Below are 20,828 nucleotides of genomic sequence, written 5' to 3' on the forward strand. Positions count from 1 at the left end.
AAGGAGTTTAATGTTTCTGGAATGTTACTATTTTTAACCTCTTCTATAACAATTTAAGATGTTTCGTGGTACCTTCCAGAGATTGCTGATAATTGTGGTGTTTTTAATCTGTCTGTGATTTTTTTACTCATGTGTTGTTGGTGCTGTCATCACTCTGGCATTGTCATGGATGTAGGCAGATATCACGTGCAGTATAAACATGACCTGCTCTGGAAAGGGAGCTTGTTAGAAAGCACAGGTCTTGCTTAGGGTGTCAGCCCCTAACTGAAATTCACACTTTGATGACATTTGCGTCTGTGTGTGTGTGTGTGTGTGTGTGTGTGTGTGTGTGTGTGTGTGTGTGTGTTTGTGTGTGTGTGGTGTTATGATCTAATAGAGAAAGCCTTGTGATGAATCTGTATTCCAATTAAGTTGACAGTTTGTTGTTAACTTAGTTCTTAAAGTATAATCAATTCTTAGATTTGGTCCATTGCTATATACAAATTGACAAATTAAATGCAGTTCTAAAGCATTATTTTTAAAACATTATTTTACAAACCAGACTATATTTTACATATTCATTAAGAAATTCACTATTTAAAGTAGCGTTCTCCACACAAGATGGGACGGGGGCATATTTGGCAGCATCTGTAGACACTTTTGTTTTTCGCAGCTGAGAGTGGTACTGCTGGCATCTAGTGGGTTCTAGTGGCATCTAGCCAGGGATGCTGTCAGATTATCCTAAAACATACAGGACAGCCCCACAGCAAAGAATGATTCTGTCCATACTGTCAGTAGTACAAAGTTTGAGAAATGTTAACTTAAAGGAGTGTAATGTATTTGTGAATGAATAGAATATTTGCTATATAAAATACTACACAAACACATATAGTTTTTTCTCTCCTCATCCCACACCATTATGCATCTGTTTGGTAAGTCGGGTTAATTTTATGTTTTAATTTTGTTGCCTAGGGAAAAATAAAAGGGACAGAATTTGATTTTACCTCCCTACTTGGTGACACATCTTTGGTATAGTGAAAAGAAGATTGATCTTTAGTGTATCCCTTTTGATTGCTTATTTTCATTTTATTTAGATTTTAGAGTATACTAGCTCTTTATCTATTTCATTGCTTCCAGGTTTCCTTCTTTTCCTTATTGGTGAAAGGTATATTTTAGACGATCACTTTTCTAGGATATTTTATTTCTTAGCATTCATAATTCCCCATTTTTAAGGCACATTGCTTTGTGAGTTCATTGTCATTGTTTTCCTTCTAACTATAGTTAATTCTGATTTCTAACTCTACTTGCTTGTGTTTGGTATTCCAGGGAATATTGTCTATTTTCACACTATAGAATTATTTTTCATAATTAAGCTTTACCTAGCTTGTTACTTTGATACTTAGTTTCTTTATATCTCTTTATATTTGAACTCTCTGTCTTGCTTAGCCACCAAACTAAGCTTGAATATTAGATTGAAAAGTATTTGAAGACCTAATGTCACTGGAATTATATTTATAATATGATTTTCATTTTGCAGCGTGGCATCAAAAGATAAACAAAAGTAGATATTTACTGATTCACAGTTTGTGTGATTTTTGTCTGAAATGTTTTATCTTGTGTTTTATCAAGTAGTACTTTTTTCTTATTTTTTTAAATTGTCAACTACTTTAATGCAGATAAATACTGAGGAACACGTGGATACAACTGATCAGGAAGTTATCTTCTGGGATCATAAGATTCCTGAGGATATCCTGAAGGAAGTAACTGCTCCTAAAGAGGTATCAGCAGAAAGTGTTACTGTTTGGATTGACCCACTTGATGCTACACAGGAATATACAGGTAATTTAAAAATTGATCTTGAACTTTTGACTGTTGTGTTATAATAGAGAGCTAGAACCAAGACAGGTGATAATGGTAGTAGATAGTTTGCAAATCCAACAGAACTTTTCCAGTTAGATTTTAACACAGAAAACTGGACTACTGCAGCATTATATTTGGACTAGATTAGTGATTCTCAATTTGTTTTTAGTCCCAAAATAATAATTACGGCACACCTCTTGTATGTAATAGTGGCTTACTAAAAATCAATGACTTACTGATTCTTTGATGAAGAAACTTTTTTTTTAACTGCAGCAAAATGGTTTCTATTGGACAACTATAATTGAAGAAATTTGTTTAATCAGAATGCAATATTTACTTGGTATATTGGGAATTTAGGTTGACCTTAGAATTCAAAATAGTAAATTCTAGGTACACAGAAAGCAAGTAAGTTGCATAACAGAACCACTGCCCCCTAATCCTTTTGGTACCTAGTTTTAACTCAGATTGTATTTTTGTGGTTCCTCTCTCAGGTCTTCTTACCCAGAGATATCTAATTTCTGCTTTTTCTCTCTTATCTTGTATATATCTTAAAGTTAGTTGTTTACTATTTGCCCTGCTGGATGGTGAATTCCCTGAACGTGAGGGCTTCTACTTTTTTACCTTTATTTTTCAGTAGTTTTGCACTGAACTTGAACCATAGTAAGACAATCAATAGATGACTATTTGTAAAATAGGCAGAAGACACTAGGTGTATATGTCTACTAGTAACTGGAATTAAGAAAAACAGTTCTTTGCTGTAGCAGATAATAGAAATATGGAATATTGAGGACATCGTTTGCAAAAAAAGTTGTCCTAAACTGAGATTGGCCTGATTATATACTAGGCTAATATTGGTGAGTACAGCTCTTGTTTTAAGTGCTTAACTTGATTTTTAAATTTTCTGAAATTAAGTTATTTATATCTAAAGATGAGTGCTAAATTATTATCTGCATTATACAGATGAGGAAACTGAGTTTAAAAAATTTTCCCAAAGACATTCAGTAAATAAAATGGTGGACTGGGAGAGTAGCCCAGGTAATCTGCCTGTGGGAGCAGAAATCTTAACTGTTCCCTTAAACTGGCTATCATCCTTAGACTCTTCTTGAGGGAATTGTTGTCTTGGAAAGGCATTTAATGTACATAAATTTTTTATGAAATAAGATGTAACATTGTATCCTGAATTTATGCACATTACTTTGACAATTGTGTTTTGTTTTTTTTTCCTCATAGAGGATCTTCGAAAGTATGTCACTACTATGGTGTGTGTGGCTGTAAATGGTAAACCTGTTCTGGGAGTTATACATAAGCCATTTTCTGAATATACAGGTATGAAATATGCTGCAGCTTTGAAGAGTTAATATTATTGAACCATTTGTCGATAATGCTTACCCTCATATACCCAAATTTGTATCCACCCATCTATTAGTTTCCTAGGGCTGCTGTAACAAGAACCCACAAACTCTGTTTCTTATACAACAGAAATATAGTCTCTCACAGTTCTGGGGAATAGAAGTCTAATATCAAGGTGTTGGCAGAGCCGTGTTCTCTCTGAAACCTGTAAGGAGTGATCCTTCCATGTTTTTTTCTTAGTTTATAGTTGTTTGCCAGCAATCCATGGTGTTCCTTGGCTTGTAAATATATTGCTCTAGTTTCTGCCTTTATCATCCTATGGCCTTCTCTCTGTGTGTCTGTCTCTGTGTCTTTGCTTCTCTTCTTATAAGGATGCCAGTCATATTGGATTAAGGGCCCTCTCTACTCCAGTATGACCTCATCTTAACCAAGAACATCTATAATGACCCTATTTCCAAATAAGATCAGATTTTGAAGTGCTAGGGATTAGGATTTTAACATATCTTTTAGGGGTCACAGTTCAACCCGTAACAGCCCATTAAGTTAAGGAAAATATTGAGATAAGGTCATACTGGATTAGAGTAGGCCCTTCAGCCAATGAGAGTTTTTTGTTTTTGTTTTTTTTTATAAGAAACAGACATAGACACATGTGGGATAAGATGATAGATGTGTGGAGGCAGAGTTTAGAGTGATACCTTTAATAAGCTAAGGATTGCTGGCACCCACCAGAAGCTAGGAGAGAGGCATGGAAGTGATTCTTTCTCAGAGCCTCCAGAAGGAACCAGCCCTGCCAACACCTTGATTTTAGACTTCTGACCTTCAGAATTGTAAGAAAATAAATGTATTTTGTTCATAAGCCACCAGGTTTGTGGTACAGATTAAGTATCCCTTGTCTGAAATGTTTGGGACCAGAAGTGTTTCAGATTTCAAGTGTTTTTTGTATTTTAAAATATTTGCATGTATATAAATGAGATGTCATGGAGATGGCACCTAAGTCTAAACGTGAAATTCATTCAGCTTATACACATAGTCTGAAAGTAATTTTATACAGTATTTTAAATAATTTTTTGCATAAAACAGTTTTGACAGAGCCATCCCAAAGGGTCAGATGTGGAAATTTTCACTTGTGGTGTCATGTTGGCACTCCAAAAATGTTTAGATTTTAGAGCATTTCAGATTTTGAATTTTTGGATTAGGGATGTTCTCCTTATAATTTTTTTATGACAGCCTTAAGAAACTAATACAGCAGGCATCCCATACAGCTCTGTCATTTACTCCAACTATGCCCATTGTGTTTCAGGGGTGTGGCTAATGCATAAAAGACTGTCTGCTGGGTGGGGAGACACAAAGTTAATTTTTGATTACCCTAAAGTTATGTATCTGCTTTGCCAAATAACTGTGAATTCCAAATTCCTGCTGCTCTTAGATAGGCTAAACATCTGTTTGAGTATTGGCTTTGTATTTCAAAGTCAAATCTACTTTGTGCTATCTGACCTTTTGTCTTCATTTCATAATTCAAATAGTTTTTAAAGTTGAAAGTTTGATAAGCTACAAAAGATTTATGCCTTTGCTGTGACAGTGTACCTTAAAATTATATAATTACTTTATGGTTTATGGATTACTTTCAAATATTTTCTTTAATCCTCGTTGAATTAGTTAGGATACAGGTTAGGCTGCTAATTTAGGCTGCTGTTAATGTACACTAAAATATAGGAGGCTGAACAAATAGTTTGTTTCTCTGTTCTCTGACAGGCAACATGTTAGTAGTCTAGGGATGCCATGGTAGTTCCCTGACTTCAGGCATGCAGTCCTTTTGTTGCTTTGCTGTCCTAATACCTGTTGCTTTCCTCTACCTGACAGAGGATGGTTCGCTATTTCATTCATATTTCATCAGTGGAGAGGGCAAAAAGGGGGATTTGGAGACCATTTCCCACTAAGGCATTGACCTGTAAGTTGCACACATCACTTCAGCTCATATCCTCTTGGTCAACACCTAGCTAGAACCCAGTTGCCAGGGAGGTTAAGAAATGCAGTCTTTATTTTCAGTTGCCATCCAAATGAAAATTTAGATTCTGTCACTCAGGGAAAATAGGAAAAGTGGAGATTAGATACAATTTAGTAATATTGCTACACTTAATATAGCCTTGGAGCCTGTGAGAGAGGGGCGCAGGTACTTAAATTAGTACTCCCACTTGTAGATGAGGAAATGAGACTCAGAAATGTACATTCCTCAAGATCATCCAGCTAAATTAGTGATCAAATCAATCCTAGAAATTTTATGCGTTACTCATCGTTTTCAAAATAATAGCTCCATAATCTCTGACATTTGTATAGTGTTTAACAGTTTGCAGTATACTCAATGTTATCTCATCGAAACCTTTCAGTAACTCTGCATGACAAGGAAAGACACTGTTAATTTTTTTTTTTTATATGAGAAAATGAACTTAGGAGCTCCTAGTTCAAGAACTACTACTTATTAGTAACTTGCAGTTATTTAGTATTTTCACAGTTTATGAAGTGCATTGACATGAATTCTTTCAGCCTGAAATAATGCTGAAAGTAATATAAAACAGGAATTATATTGACTTTTTAAATTTAAAAAAAAGGCATATAAAATTAAGTACAGAGGGTCTTTGAAACCCTCTTATTCTTTTGACACTGTCTCTCATTGCCTCTCTATATCGATTAGGATTGCATTTAGCTATACACAATGTAAATCTGATTACAGTGGTTCAACAAGTAAGAAGTTCTTCTCAACTAACAAGAGTGTTTAAAGGAGTAGTTCAGTGGCTTCATGAGACTTTTAAGGAACTGACTCTGCTTTTTTCCTTAGAAAGTGACTTTTTGTTTACATGCTCACAAAGGTGGGTCCTCATTTATCATGCCTTTCTATTCTAGGCAGGAAGAAAGGGGAAAGAAGCAGGACAAAAGTTCTATCCCAGATACTCTTGAAGTCCTGTCCATTCAGCCTCTGCTGCTGCTTCTTTGCCAAATGTTACGAGGCATCCTTAGCTGCAGGCAGAGTGACAGTGCACTACTCCAAAGAGAACTGGAAGCTCAATAAAGGAAATGAAGAGGAAATCAATATTAGATAGACAAATAGATTCACATTGTTTGGGCCTTGGTTTCTACATCTGTTTATATTAGAGGGAAGAATAGAGGTGATAAAATGCCCCTTTTTAAAAACTTTTATCCAATAAGAATATGTATTTGGCCCCATCCATAGGCGTACTCACCTTAAAATAAAGAAGCCAAAAGTCTCTCACTTGGGAAAAAGTTGTTCTCAAACTTGTCTTTCTAAGTTAGTAATGTTCTTCTGTAATGTAGCTGACTTGCTCAGGCTCAACCCATAGCAGCCCATTTTTAAAAAGGTACTTATTCGTCAGTAACTGCTCTAAAAGCATCAGTCAATTCAGAATTACGTGTGGGTTGACCTTTCATTCCTAGATCGACGATTTGTTTGCCTTGTACCCTCCTCTTGGACTGTTATTTTCAGATGCAGACTATATGTTGATGTTGGCAGAGTACCAGTTGTCAAGTATTGTGTATTTACCAGAATCTAGCTACACTTAACTATAATGGGAACTAGAAAATTGTTGTTGGCAGTAATTGAAGCAAAACTAATCAAAATTCTTAGAACACTTAATTAGAATTAATTCCTTGAATTTGAAGTTTTTAGAAGCAAGAGATACTTGAACAGTATTTTAATGAAGTAATGCAATGTATAAATGTATGAGTAAATGTAGTACACTTGACCTTTGAACAGTGCAAGATTGTTAGGGGTGCTGCCTGTCAAAAATTCATGTATAACTTTTGACTTCTCACGCACTTAAACTAACAGCCTGCTGTCCACCGGATGCCTCATGAGTAGTTAGTTAATTTTTATTTTCTATATTATATGTATTATGTACTGTATTCTTAATAAAGTCAGCTGGAGAAAAGGAAATGTTGCTAAGAAAATCATAAGCAAGAGAAAATATATTTCCAGTTTATTAAGTGGAAGTGGATCATCAAAAAGTTCTTCATCGTTTTCATCTTCATGTTGAGTAGGCCAAGGAGGAGAAGGCAGGAGGGGGGCTGGTCTTGCTGTCTTAAGGAGAGAGGAGGTGGAAGGGGAGGCAAGAAGGGCAGACACACTTGATATGACTTTATGGAAGGACATTGCAATTTCTGTTTGACTGTTGTGCTTTTTCAATCCCCTAAAAAGGTTTCTGTATGGCACCAATCCTTCTTCTACCCTTTGCTTTAGCTTCAGTGCCTATATCATAGAAGGATCTATGTCATAAAATAAGTCAAAAGCAGTCTTGAGTAATCAGAACTTTTCTGCCAAATTGTCCAATGTCAATTTGTTTTATGGCACTGCTTCTCCATTTTGTTTCTCATCGTCTGCTCCTGCTTCAGAAGCATTCATCCCCATCAAGTTGTCTCATATCCTGTTAATTCCTTTGGTGTGGTATCTACTTACTCTTGAATTTCTCTAAGATTCATATGTTGAAACCCTTCAATCCCCACCATTCTTGACTTGTCCATGGTCTCTTTTGTTATTTCCTTGATTGGCTCTGGTGTAAATCCTGTGAAGTCATGCAAAACATCTGGACATAGTTTTCTCTGGCAGGAATTTATTGTTTTGGGCTTCATGGCTTTCACTGGTTTTTCTACAACAATGGCATCTTCAGTGGTGTAATCCTTCCAGACTTTCATGATATTCTTTCTGTTGGAGTTCTCTACCATTGTATTGATCATCTTTGCTGTAGAGAATACTGCATGTAATGGCCTTAAAAATTTTCATGGCTCCTGATTTGGAGACTGAATTAGACATTGTGTTTGGGGGCAAGTAGAACACTTTGATACCTTCAGTGTTGAACTCATGGGGTTCTGGTTAACTAGGGACATTGTCCAGTATCAAAAGAACTTTCGAAAGCAGTCTTTTACTGGTAAGGCACTTCCTGAGTCCAGGGACAACGAATCCACGGAACCAATCCAGAAGAAGGGTTCTTGTTGTTCAGACCGTTTTATTATATAACCAGGAGACTGCAGCTGGTTCCCTTCTAGGCTTGTGGGTTGGCAGCTTTATAGATAAGGACAATCGCAGTCATCAACCAACTACATTTGCTCAAAACAGTAGAGTTAGCCTATCCCTTCTTCCCTTAAATCCTGGTGCTTGTTTATCTTCCTTATTAATAAATGTCCTTTTGTGACATTTTTCCCCCCAGAGGAGGGCACTCTTGTCAACACTAAACACCTGTCAAAGCAGGTATCCATCCTCCTCAATGATTTTCTAAATGGCATCTGGGAACTTGTCTGTTGCTTCTTGGTTGGAAGAAGCTGCTTCTTTTGTTATCTTGACATCTTTTAAGCCAAATGTGTTTATAAAATTATCAAACCATCTTTTGCTGGCAGTAAGTTATCCAGCTTTAGATCTTTCACTTTTTTCCCTTAAGTAGTCATCTAATTACTTCACTTTCACTTGAATCATATTAGAGTCTATAGTAATCCTGTGCCCACATAAAAGCTGCCTTCTCAATATAAGAATACAAGATAAAAATGTATTTTGCAAAAAGTCTAAGGTTTTTGCAGCTGCTGGTTAAGCTGTATGATGACTTTGTGAATTTCCTTTTTCTTTTTTCTTTTTTTTTTGCAATGGTCCTTATGCTGGATTTATTTATCTTGAAATGGTGGGCACCTGCAGCTGCAGACCTCAAATTCATGGTACATGTCATAAATTTCAACTTTCTTTGGTAACGTAAAGACTTCTCTGATTCACGTAGCTCCAGTGGCACCTCATTTGGGTCTTAGGGTGTTATTCAAGGCTTATGATATTGCACTAAGCACGATGAAAGATATGCAAGAACCATGAGATCACTTTTAACTGGTATATACAGTTTACTGGAGAGACAAACTGTTTAGGTGGAGATGATCACATTATGCCGTGTTTTTAGCAGGTGCAATACTTGAACTCACAGCAGTAGCTACAGGAGGTGGCTATGAAATTATTACAGTAATACAGTGTGTTGTATAGTTCATTTCATGCAGTCACAATATAAAAACATATTTTTCCATTTATTTACATTTCTCTCAACTGTGAATGGCACTATCTGTGGTCTGCAAGTGTTTGTATGCATAATTTTTGGCAAATTTTATTTTTTATAATTTGTCTATATTTTATGGTAGCAAATTATAAATTAGACTACTAGCTACTATATTTTATGCATGACATACCTAACTTTCTCTTTTTTATATATACATTTCTAGGCTACATGATTTGCGAGTTTTTTCAAATTGTCACAAATCTCCAAACATTTTTTTACGTTTTTTCTTTTTTTTGAGTTGGAGTCTCACTCTGTTGCCCAGACTGGAGTGCAGCGGCCGCTCCCGGCCACCGCAGCCTCCACCTGCTGGGCTCTGGCGATCCTTCTGCCTCAGCCTTCCAAGTAGCCAGAATTACAGGCACGCGCTACCACGCCCGGCTGATTTTTTTATTTATTGTAAAGATGAGGTCTCACTGCCCAGGCAGGTCTCAAACCCGTGGGCTCAGGCAATCCACTCACCTCAGCCTCCCAAAGGGGCGGGATTATAGGCTGAGCCACTGAGCCTGGCTTTTTTTACGTATTTATTGAAAAAAATCTGGGTATAAGTGGACCCATGCAGTTTAAATCCTGTTGTTCAAGGATTGACTATATATTCACTCATTGGAAGTATGTAGCTATTAATAACAAGTTATCATATCTGGGAAAGTGCCAACTACTTTTCATTTCCTCCTGGGCCTTTTTAGCATATCTTACCAATAAAACAAACATATTCTTGGCTACTGTTATCACTGTTGCCTCTTCGTCTTCAATCATTTGTATTTATTTAATCATCTCCTGTATTTTTAGGCACTTGAAATAATTGTGTCCACATAAGTGTTCCAAAGAATGTACTGAATTTATGTAACATGAAGTACATTTTTGAAAAAACATTAAGTTAGTAATTTTTTTCTAAAATTATTCTGGTAATATCTATTGCCATATGCTATTTTTTTACTCTTACACATTAGTGACCTCTAGAGATACAGCACTGTAAATTCACTTAATAAACCATGTTTTTTTGAGTATTTATTAAAAAAATAGAGGATTTTTTTCTTCCTCATTTTTTACTTTTATTTTGAATAATTTTAAACAAACAAAATTATAATGAATGCGCTATACCATTTCCTCCAGATTTAACAGTTGATAACATTTATGTTTTTACTTCCTATTTTTTCCTATGTACTTCAAAGAAAATTATAAAGATTGTAACATTGTATTCCTATCTACTTGAGGATGCATCTCTAAAAAGTAAGGACATTTTTCTACACAAGAAAAGTATAATTAATATATTTTTAATGTTATCTAATATTCATATTTCCCTAATTGTTCCTAAGGTAGATTTTACAACTGATTACCTTCAAACCAAGATCTAGTCAAGTGACAGGAATTTATTTTAGTTGATAGGTTGTTATATTAAGTTTCCTAAATCTAGAACAACCTCCATGCCCTTTAATCCCCCCTCCATAACATTGAATGGTTGAAGAGGTCAGGTCATTTGTCCTGTAGAATATTTTGCCGTTGGATTTGTCTGTTTTCTCAGGGTGTCATTTTGTTTAGTGCTATATCTTCTTGTTTTTATAAAGTACAGACTAGAACTGAAGCCTTGATTGAAGTTACATTTTTGTCAAGAATATGGTATAGATATTCTTCACATACTTCTATGTATCACATTACATGACATATATATCTCTTTGTCTCACCATGAATGATGGTCAGATAGTTAAAGTGATCATGACCAGATCTCCCAGTTGTAAAATTATGTTTACTTTCTTGCTACCAGCAGGTAATCTAGAGAGATATTTTGGCATCATTTGAGATCTAGTTTCCATTAAACCTTTCACATAATAGTTTTAAGATCATTAAAGATGTTATAAAATAGGATTTTCTAATTTTGTGTTTTCAACATATATTAGCACATACTTTTCTACAGAAAACTTTCTCTATAGAAGTTATTTGTTTTTCCTGAAATGTAGTTTCTTTTAGGGAGGCAGGATAAATGGTTAATTATTTTATTTACCAATCTTCAGAGTAAGGTATTAGGGTACAAACCGCTTCCAGTGGTTTTTTTTCACAGAGTAGCAGGCTTTCTCTCTGTTTTTAATAATCTTAGGATTTCATGAATTTTATATAGTCAGTGTGGTCCAAATGACTAGTTATTATTTTAAGCTAAATTATTTTTGTTGCTTACCTTTACTAATACTTTTATGTATCCTTTTTTCTTTATATGCTGTTATATAGTCCTTTCCTTTAAACATTTATCTCTTGGCCCACTACTATAAGCCACCAATAAATTAACATATTTTAGCTTCCTTTTTGATGACCATCCCATTTTAGCCAGTCATACTTTTTTGATGTTTATCTTTCCACTCTGTTATTCAGCTGGTCAGATTTTTTAAATGATGTCCTTTAACTCTCATCAATCAACTATAAGATAACATTTACACACCTTTATTCTTCTACCTTATTCCCATCTTTGGTTTCCTCTTAGGTTCACAATTAAATTTATTCAGTGCTAGCCAACAAGTTCTTTGTAAGGGTTTTTTAGTCATTCCTTGGTTGGATAAAACTTGTTTTCTAATAGATTACATCAGAAGAACTATCTCTTGGCCATAATATTACCTGAGTACTTTAAAACTTTTTCTGTTGCCTTGATTCTGAAAGACCACTTGGCTAGTTAAACAATCTTTGGTTCATCCTGTATTAGTTTCCTGTGTCTGCCATAACATATTACTACAGACTGGGTGACTTAAAAAACAAAACAAAAAAACTTATTCTCTTTAAGTTCTGGAGGCCAGAAGTCTGATATCAAGGAGGCATCAGGATCATACTCTCTCTGCAGGCTTGGAGGAAGAATATTTCCTTTCTTCTTGTAGCTTCTGGTGACTCCAGACATTGTTGGCATGCCTTAGTGGGTCTACTTATAACTCTACTCCCTGCCTCTGTCTTCTCTTCTTACAAGGACCACAAGTCATTAGGTTTAGGGTCCACACTACTCCAGTATGACCTCACCTTAACTAAATATATCCACAAAGATTCTGTTTCCAAATGAAGTCACATCTTAAGGACCCAAGTGGTCGTGAAGTTTGGAAGGACAGTATTCAACCCACAAACTTTAAGTTCTAATAACATAGCTGTGGCACCTTAGAGTTACCATTCTGGAAAGATTTCCCAAGTACTCAATATGCCTCCCAGTATAGACATTAAGGTCCTCTTTTATTTCAGGACACTATTTGAATTATAATTTTAAAGATTAGTTCTGTCGTATTAGTTAGTTTTTGTTTTCAGGGACTCCTTGTATGTGTTGATTCTTCCTTTACTGGTTTCTATATCTGTCACTTTCTCCCCGGTCCCTTTTATCTGTTTACTTTTTTCACTTTTTTTCATTTTTCATTGCTTGCTATACTTTTGAACGAATCTGTTGTCCTTTGTGTATCTTATGGTTTAATGCTGCCTTCAGCAATTTTTGTTCTTATTTTTCAGTTTCTTTCCTGTGTTATGTGAATTCCCATTTCACATCTTCCTCTTGTTTGTTCATCTTTTCTGAGTTGTTGCTTTTTTGTTTCGTGGCATGCCTTTCCTATTCTGTTTCTTTATTTTTAATCATGTTGGAATATTGGTTTATGGTTTTCCTCTGCATGGTGGAAATTTTAAAGTAGCATGGAATGTTTTCATTTGCATTCTGTATGTTTTCTTTATGTTTTTCAGCAGACATGGTAGTTTTCTATTTCTTACTAATTATAGGGCCACCTACTGTAGGATCTATGGAAAGGTGGTAGCAGGAAGGGAATTGGGGTAATTCTCAGTTCAGAAGCTTTTTTTTTCTGTTAGTGCAGAAAGCCTTTGTCTTTATTATCAGGCACTCTTTTTTGTTTCAGATTTCCTCAGATGACCTTGTTTCAGTAAGGCCCCCATTTGCAATCTCTTCCTTGTCTTTAGCTCTAGTTGCTACCTTCCAAATCCAAAAAGATGTCTGCATTATCACTCCTCCTGTCCCCTCCCTCCCTCCCACTCCCCACAAAGGTGTTCTTAGGACTCCACTTCTGTTCCCATGTCTTCTCCAAGCCTCTTCTCGATGCTTTGCTGCCAAGTTTCAGGCCTACTTTCAGTACCTCCTATTTAAGATGGAACTTTTTCCTTCTGGGGAGAAATCCTGGCTTACATCATCTGATTGCCTCAAACCCTTTGAACTGTCCGACCTCTGGGTACCTCTGTGAAACTCTTCCTGCAATCCTCCACACTGGGGTTGGCCACAGCACTTACTCTGTGAATCTTCAGCGTTTACTCCCCTGCTTTCTCTTGCATTTGTGTTGAAGGCTGTCTCCTACTCACTCTGTGGATATAGATCATGGGTGTTTCTGTTTGCTCTCCTTGTTGCTGTGTATGATTTTTAGAAGGAGGTATGAGAGGAGTCCAGGAGACTGCCATCATCCTTAGGGAACTTAGAAACCCAAACTCTGCTACAATTTTTTTGATTTTTTTTTTCCTGCAGCCAGGAATAAGCTGGTGATGCAGCTGCTTTCATTGTTAGCCATGGTGGACTGTATTTTATCCCGTAGTGAGTGACTGCTAAGACAACAATCTAATTGGGATACTTCTGAGTAAGTTTATTTTCTTGTATAGTTTGAGAGTCAGTGAAGAATACGTCCAAACCAAAAAAAAAAAAAAATCTGAAATCATCTCTGGCATCCATTTAAAACAGAATGTTTTAAAAATTCTGTTCTATTTTGAAATCTAAGGCTGTTTCTTTTAATACTCTCTGGTAAAACTGATACGTAAACCTTAACTCACTTACCTCTTTGTTTTCTGTTTATAATATTACTTAGGATATTGAGCCAATATGCATTAATTGAAACCATGAATATATCAGAAATAGAGGTAGTATACGGAAAAATGAGTTGTAAGATGTGAATTAATCAGGGAAGTATGTGGGTATGTTGGGTTCCTTAGGAATCAGACTTTGAGATGGAGATTTGCTTCAGAGCTCATTCTGGGGAGTGCTCTTGGGATCATATGTGTGGAAGAGAGGAAAGGAAGTGGGATAGATGCAGGAACAAGTTGAGTTGCAGTGCCATCCCACTGGAGACTCAGCTGACATCCTACAGGGAGCTCTGGAGCATGGGAGTTCTTAAACTGAATATTTAATAGCCATTGTCTCTGACTTGACATGATTGCATAGCCTTTTTTTAGTTTTGTCGTATTTCATATCTATGTAATATAAATAATTTTGCTTTCATGCTCTGAAAAAATGAAACTTTCTGTTTTGGAGGAAGAAATACAAATAATTCATTAGAAGAGGATATTTTGTCAGTAACGGTAACTTGGTACTTTTAGTTTTAAAGCTTCAGTGCTATTAATGGATATTACATTTGCTTTTCAGCTTGGGCAATGGTAGATGGTGGTTCAAACGTGAAAGCCCGCTCTTCCTACAATGAAAAGACCCCAAGGATCGTTGTGTCTCGTTCCCATTCAGGGATGGTCAAACAGGTTGCTCTTCAGACTTTTGGAAACCAAACTACAATTATCCCCGCTGGTGGTGCTGGTATGTTCCTATTCTGGTGTAATTCCTGAAGAGTGTACCTGGCATGGGCAGAGCTATGTCAGGAGACTGATTTGTTTGTCCCATTCTTGATAAGAAAGTGAGGAGGAATGGTGTATTTTCATGGCAAGTTTGGTCTCCTGTTTGGTAATCTCTAGGGTGGGATTTCAGTCACACTTGGCTTTTGTCAGGAAAAAACAATCTCACTACAGTGATATTTCTTTTGTAAATACTACACAAGCATCTTCCCATCAATAATGTACCATCAGTGGTTGCTTTTATTTATTTATTTATTTTGAGTTGGGATCCACTCTGTCACCCAGGCTGGAGTGCAGTGGCATGATCATGACGAACACAACTCATAGTAACCTCGAACTCCTGGACTCAAGCTATCCTTCCACCTCAGCATCTCAAGTAGCTGGGACTACAGGCACACACCACCATGCCTTCCTAATTTTTTTATTTTTTAAATAGAGTCAAGGTTTTGCTATGTTGCCCAGACTGGTCTCGAACTCCTGAGCTCAAGCAATCTGCCTGCTTTGGCCTCCCAGTTGCTGGGATTACAGACGTGAGCCCCTGTGCCTGGCCAGTGGTTGCTTTTTATACAATCTGATTTCAATATAGTTATCCTATTAGTTTAACTGTGGGAATATTAGGGAGAGGAAGAAAGAACAAGCACTTAAGGTGCTTTGTGTAGGAGAAGGAATCAGGAGTCATCAAAGGTACTATTAGAATGACGGTTCCCTGGGTCACTTTACACCCCTAAACTCTTTAACTTGCATATCTGGGATGAGCAAGAGCGTCTAGTGTCTACCCAGCTGACGCTATTTTCTGTACTATTGTATTACCTAATTACAGATCAAAGGTCTGCCCAGTTTTTCTGAACGGGACAGATCGTAAATATTCAGGCCTTGTTAGCCATATAAGAGTCTGTTGCGTGCCGTTCTTTTGGGGTTTTTTAAACCACCTTTAAAAGTACTTTTTAAAAATTCTTATTTCAAGAGCCCTACAACACAGGCCATGGATTTGGCTTGAGGGGTTGACAGCTCTCGCTATGAGTGCTGTTAACATTTCAAAAGTGTTTTAATTCAGGTAAATAATAAATTATGGTTAGAAAATATTTGTGTCAGAAAACTGTTTAGGTACTTTTAAGCCTAATTGTTTTCATTTGCTGGCTCTGTATATCTGTCTTCCTTAATATGGCTTCATTATTGCTTAAGGGCTGTCCATTAGGTTGATTAGGAAAAGTAATGTCCAAAATACCCAATAGGGATGAGATAAACTAAATTCTGACCCAGATTCTTCTGCATTTGTTTTATTGTTTTATTTTTAAATCCTGCCTTATTACAAAAAGGACTTAGGGGTTAGTGTTACTTTCTGTTTTGTTTTTTTCAAATCAGGCCCGCCTAGATGTTTACATAAAACTTGTGGGTATGATATGTCATTTTATAGATAATGACACACACTGAATGTTTCATTCTGTAGAAGACAACTACAAAGTAGATTTTAGTTTTTAAAAATTATAGGCATATATTTGGTTACACCTGAGACTAGCTTAATAAGCTACTTTTCAGTATATTTTTGCTCTGTTGAGTTTAATGTTTGTACTGTTACTTTAATTTTTTTCAATTTGAAATAATTCGACTTAGGGAGCAGTTGCAAAGATAGTACGGCAAGCCCCTACTCACATTGTCCTATTATTTTTTAACAATGTACATAATCAGAAAAGTATACTACTTTCTTACAGTTTTTTGAACAATAACCTAAATTCTGTTTTTATCTTTTAGGTTATAAAGTTTTAGCACTCTTGGATGTGCCTGATAAGAGTCAAGAAAAAGCCGATCTATATATCCATGTGACATACATCAAAAAGTGGGATATATGTGCTGGCAATGCCATTTTAAAAGCCCTTGGGGGGCATATGACCACCCTGAGCGGTGAAGAGATCAGTTACACCGGTTCTGATGGCATTGAAGGTGGACTCCTTGCTAGCATTAGAATGAACCACCAGGCTCTGGTCAGAAAACTCCCGGATCTAGAAAAGACAGGACATAAATAAGCATAACTGATTACAGGGTGCAACTCTTCCAGAGCTGAGATGGTTACCCTGAAATCCTGGAAGCTCAGAGGATTAGTGGAGACTATGCATGGTTAAGGCCATCTCAAACTTTTTAAAGTATTTATGAAGCAAAAGAGACTTATTTTCCCTGTGATAGGATGCAAGGTCAGGGAAAATAGGTTGCTTCGTGTCTCAAGTATTGTCTTTATTTTTGAGACTATTTTCGTACAGTTGTCATACACAAAGCGCATATATATATTTGTGAATTAAAATCTGTAGCTGAGTCTCCATTGTTATGAGTCACCATTTTCACACAACATCGTGAATCATCACTATTTGTTAGTACTTTCATATAGAATTGGGCTGAAGGAAAGATTGATTTTGTGTAGATGTTTAATACAGTTTTACAATTATTTCTCATTGAAAATAAGTAATTGGGAATTTTTACCCCCTCATTTGGATGGAAAGCACAAAAAGCCACACATTCATTAATATGCAACAAATGTTTTATTTATGTTACTGAATATTTCAACGGATTAAAATAGAAAAAGCATAATTGATTTTTTTCCTTGAAATAAGTTCTCTAGCTGGTAGAAAATATAGATATATGATGGCTTGCTTTGTAATCATGATTTCTGTATGTGTGTGTGCTGTTTTGTTTTTATAAAGAAAGTATATTTGTTCCATGGGTTTAATATTTCTGCCATCTTGCTGTTGATTTTCATTTTCCATATGGAAGATGCATGGTTCATCCTTTTCCTTTTGACCAACACTCAGTTTTTAACTTGTAAGGTTTGGTTTAAGGTTTCAGGTTTAGCACCATCATTTTGGTACATTTTCTCATTAGGGATGAATATGCTGTAAGGCACTATAAGACTATAAATGATTCTATTACAATTGAAAGTTACCTGACATTGTATGAATTGAACTAGCTTTTGTTATTTTCAAAAACTTTGTTTTAGCAGTTTTTTAAAAAATTTGCCAGGTTTGTATATAGAAGATTCCCTCATTATCAAGAATGAGTATGGTTGCTTTTGCCATGGTTGCTTTTACTATTAATAAATGTATCTAACCTAGCCAGACTCTCAAAGTGGTAACTTTTGAGATACTCTAGTTTCCCTTCAGATTAAAATAATGAAAGTTGAAGTTACTTTTTGCTGAAATTTTTTTTCTTTTCAATCGGCAGAATCTTGTTGGAAAAGTGTTGTGACATGTTCATTGTGCAGCCATCACTAGAACTTGCTTTATGAACTTTTCATTGGGATGTGCAGTTTCCTCAGTGTGATATCTGGAATCTTCGTGTAAACGATACGTTTATTTCATGTGACTTCAGTGCCCTTATAATTCTGTAACACACTGATAAGGAGAGGGTTTTCTCATAGTTGCTCTCCTTTTCCAAATTTTTAAACCTAAATCAGCTTTTTATTTTTCTATCTTGTAGTTAAAACCTACCAAAGAATGTGCATTCTAGCCTAGTTGGAATGAGCATGCTTTTGGTTTGAATGTTACATTGTCCAAAGCCCTTCAAGTTTTCTTTAGTAAATTGAATCTAGTGTGATGCAAGTGTGTTCACCCCATCTGCAGCAACTGGTCACAGATTTGATAAGGTGGTGGGCCTTATTAGGGAGGCCTTTGTTGAATGAAAATTCATTTAAAGTTTTAGTGGTTGGAGCACTTGATGTTTAAATAGAACCTGAAAATTTTGAAAAGAATATTAGAGACTAATCTTTTTACTTTGCAATAAGATGAAGAAGTTTTTTTTTCCCTTTGGAGAGATAGCAAAGGCATATGCGGTTTCCCAAGTCCGATGGTATAAGAATTAGTTTTAACAGTAGTACTTCAAAGTTAGGGAAATGGGACTAGCAAGTTGAAAACAATTTAATTGGATTTTTTCAATATTATATGGAAACTTTATGGTTTAATGGAAACAAAGCTAGTTCATGTTAGCAAGCATGATTGTCTTTATTTTTAATTTCATTAATCTACATGTAGATAATGATTTTGTGAAGGATGTGTGTTGTATGCCAAACTTGAGATACTGCCTGAGGGTTAAATACATTATTTTTATGATTTATTGGATGTAGTCTAGTTACTAATGGTTTTTCCGTACTTTTATGGAAAGTTCACTTTTAAAATTTTTGTTTCTTGAAGGTAATATTGCAGAACTGGAATAAGTACAAGGAACAGTATTTATTTGTGTGCGATAGTATTTGCCAGAGTATACCAGTAAAACCCCTTTATGAATGAGACATGTAGCATCGCCCAGAATTAAATTATTCCTAAAAAGTAGCAAAATAACTAAGTACAGTTTACTTTTAGTGGCCCACACTTCCTCAACTCCTGGTCTTCCCTTTCTTCACTTCTGTCCTTATCAGAGTATCATTTTTCCTTAAAATGTGAGTTTTAAGCATCACATGTAGTGGAAGCAGTGACATCAGTCATCTCGGTATCCATCAGCTGCCTCCTCTTCATCTCCTCCTACCTGTTAACTGTTTGCATTTATTTGCCCATTAAGGTTCTCCTTTTATCTCTCCTTCTCTTTCTTAGCCAGAAAACTATCCCTACAATGCTCACCCCCAAATGATTTTATATATGCATTTTTCTCGAGATTGGCTGCTCTTGTTTTCTGTAGAACTGAGGCTTTGGTAAAGTTCCCAGTGAGGGAGATGGACCTGGTGGAGGACTGGTTGACTCACTTTTCAAAGACTCCTCAGAAGCTCTAGGAAAATCACCTTCAAAATGAAAGATGTTTACATTGTCAACCTAATCCAACACTTTATGTTTTTACAAAGCACTTCTTCCAACCCACTGCTCAAGACTCCTAAGTGTGGAAAATATGAAAGAGTTGGGTTGTTGATAACCCTGCTTGAGGAAACTAGGCTTTACTGTCAGTTTTCATACTTGTATTCCCCATTCAATTGAATTTATAAGGACCTGCAAGATGGTTGTGTTTGTCTTAGGTGTGTGAATGTTCCTTTTTCTCAGATTTAGTGTGTCTTTCTTGATTTGAAATCAGTAATATCAGTGAATTGTTTATGGCCGTATAATGAAGTAACAAAAGCATTTTACGTTTTAATTAACAGTTGTGTGAATTCTTCCTGTTTTGGGGTGCTCCCTTTGAGTATTTTGCAAATTGCAGCAGAGGTGGGGGGGAGGCAGTGGGTAAGAAGGGAGTGGGACAGAAGACAGAGGGAGCTCAAGGGAGTGGTGAGGGGGCGGGTGCAAAGCAAACATCTGCCCTGACCCCCAGGATCAGGAACTCTGCCCTTGTCTCAGATGTTGAGTGTAAATTGGGTTTGTTCAGGCTTTGAAAGTGTCAGCTGTCTCTGATAGCCCAGGCATAAGTTAAAAGAAAGGCGGTGTGCCCTGCATAAAAGAAAATATCTAGCTTTCCTCTCTTGGATTACACCTTGAAGATGGCCTTCTGGAGACAGGTTAAAACAGGAACTGTTGGGATTATTCTAGCTGCAACTGCCTATCTAGGGTATGTGTTGATTAGTCCTAGATAGGAAAAAATGATTTTTCATTTTAAATCTTGGTTGAATTTAAGATGTATTTGATTATATGCCTACAAAAAGTCTGTCTGGTAACTGTTGTAGAAAATAAACCTAATCTGTGGTTTTATTTTTACCTTAAAAAAAGTTGTGCCTTAACTATAGGGCATTGTATGTTAAGAGAAAATGAAATCTTTTTTTAATAGGTGAGGAAAATAGGAACTTTTTGCCATTAAAATTTACGTTATTTTAATGTTTTTAATATTAGATTGAGGGAATTCATTAAAATTAAATAAAATTGATAATTATTTTTGCATAACCTAGCATTTACAACTAGAGTATGTTTTTATAAGAACTGGCATCTTGATGTATATAGGTCTGAAATGATATTTCATTTTTTGATTTATAATTTTAATTAACATCACGCCATGATAGATCACATTTTTACAGATCTTATTTTTAAATAAGTCATTTCCATGTGC

At 35.9% G+C, this 20,828-nt stretch overlaps 1 protein-coding gene across 1 annotated transcript; it reads left to right on the forward strand.

The window, feature by feature from the left end:
* The first annotated feature begins 1,649 nt into the window (after positions 1-1,649).
* On the forward strand, positions 1,650-20,493 carry IMPAD1 (inositol monophosphatase domain containing 1). The gene is made up of 4 exons (XM_008048049.1): positions 1,650-1,818; positions 3,070-3,165; positions 14,635-14,796; positions 16,581-20,493. Exons 1-4 carry the CDS (start codon positions 1,650-1,652, stop codon positions 16,850-16,852), a joined length of 699 nt encoding a protein of 232 aa, XP_008046240.1. The 3' UTR covers positions 16,853-20,493.
* The last annotated feature ends 335 nt before the right edge of the window (positions 20,494-20,828 follow it).

This window comes from Carlito syrichta, unplaced genomic scaffold, assembly GCF_000164805.1.
Source record: "Carlito syrichta isolate Samal-C Ts95f unplaced genomic scaffold, Tarsius_syrichta-2.0.1 Scaffold120479, whole genome shotgun sequence".
Lineage (NCBI taxonomy): Eukaryota > Metazoa > Chordata > Mammalia > Primates > Tarsiidae > Carlito > Carlito syrichta.

Excerpts from the sequence above, each read along its gene's own strand:
- IMPAD1 (XM_008048049.1), top strand. The coding sequence starts at position 1,650 with ATGCAGATAAATACTGAGGAACACGTGGATACAACTGATCAGGAAGTT. Across the intron at positions 3,166-14,634 it reads GCCATTTTCTGAATATACAG|CTTGGGCAATGGTAGATGGT; the intron begins GTATGAAATATG and ends TTTGCTTTTCAG. Across the intron at positions 14,797-16,580 it reads TATCCCCGCTGGTGGTGCTG|GTTATAAAGTTTTAGCACTC; the intron begins GTATGTTCCTAT and ends TTTATCTTTTAG.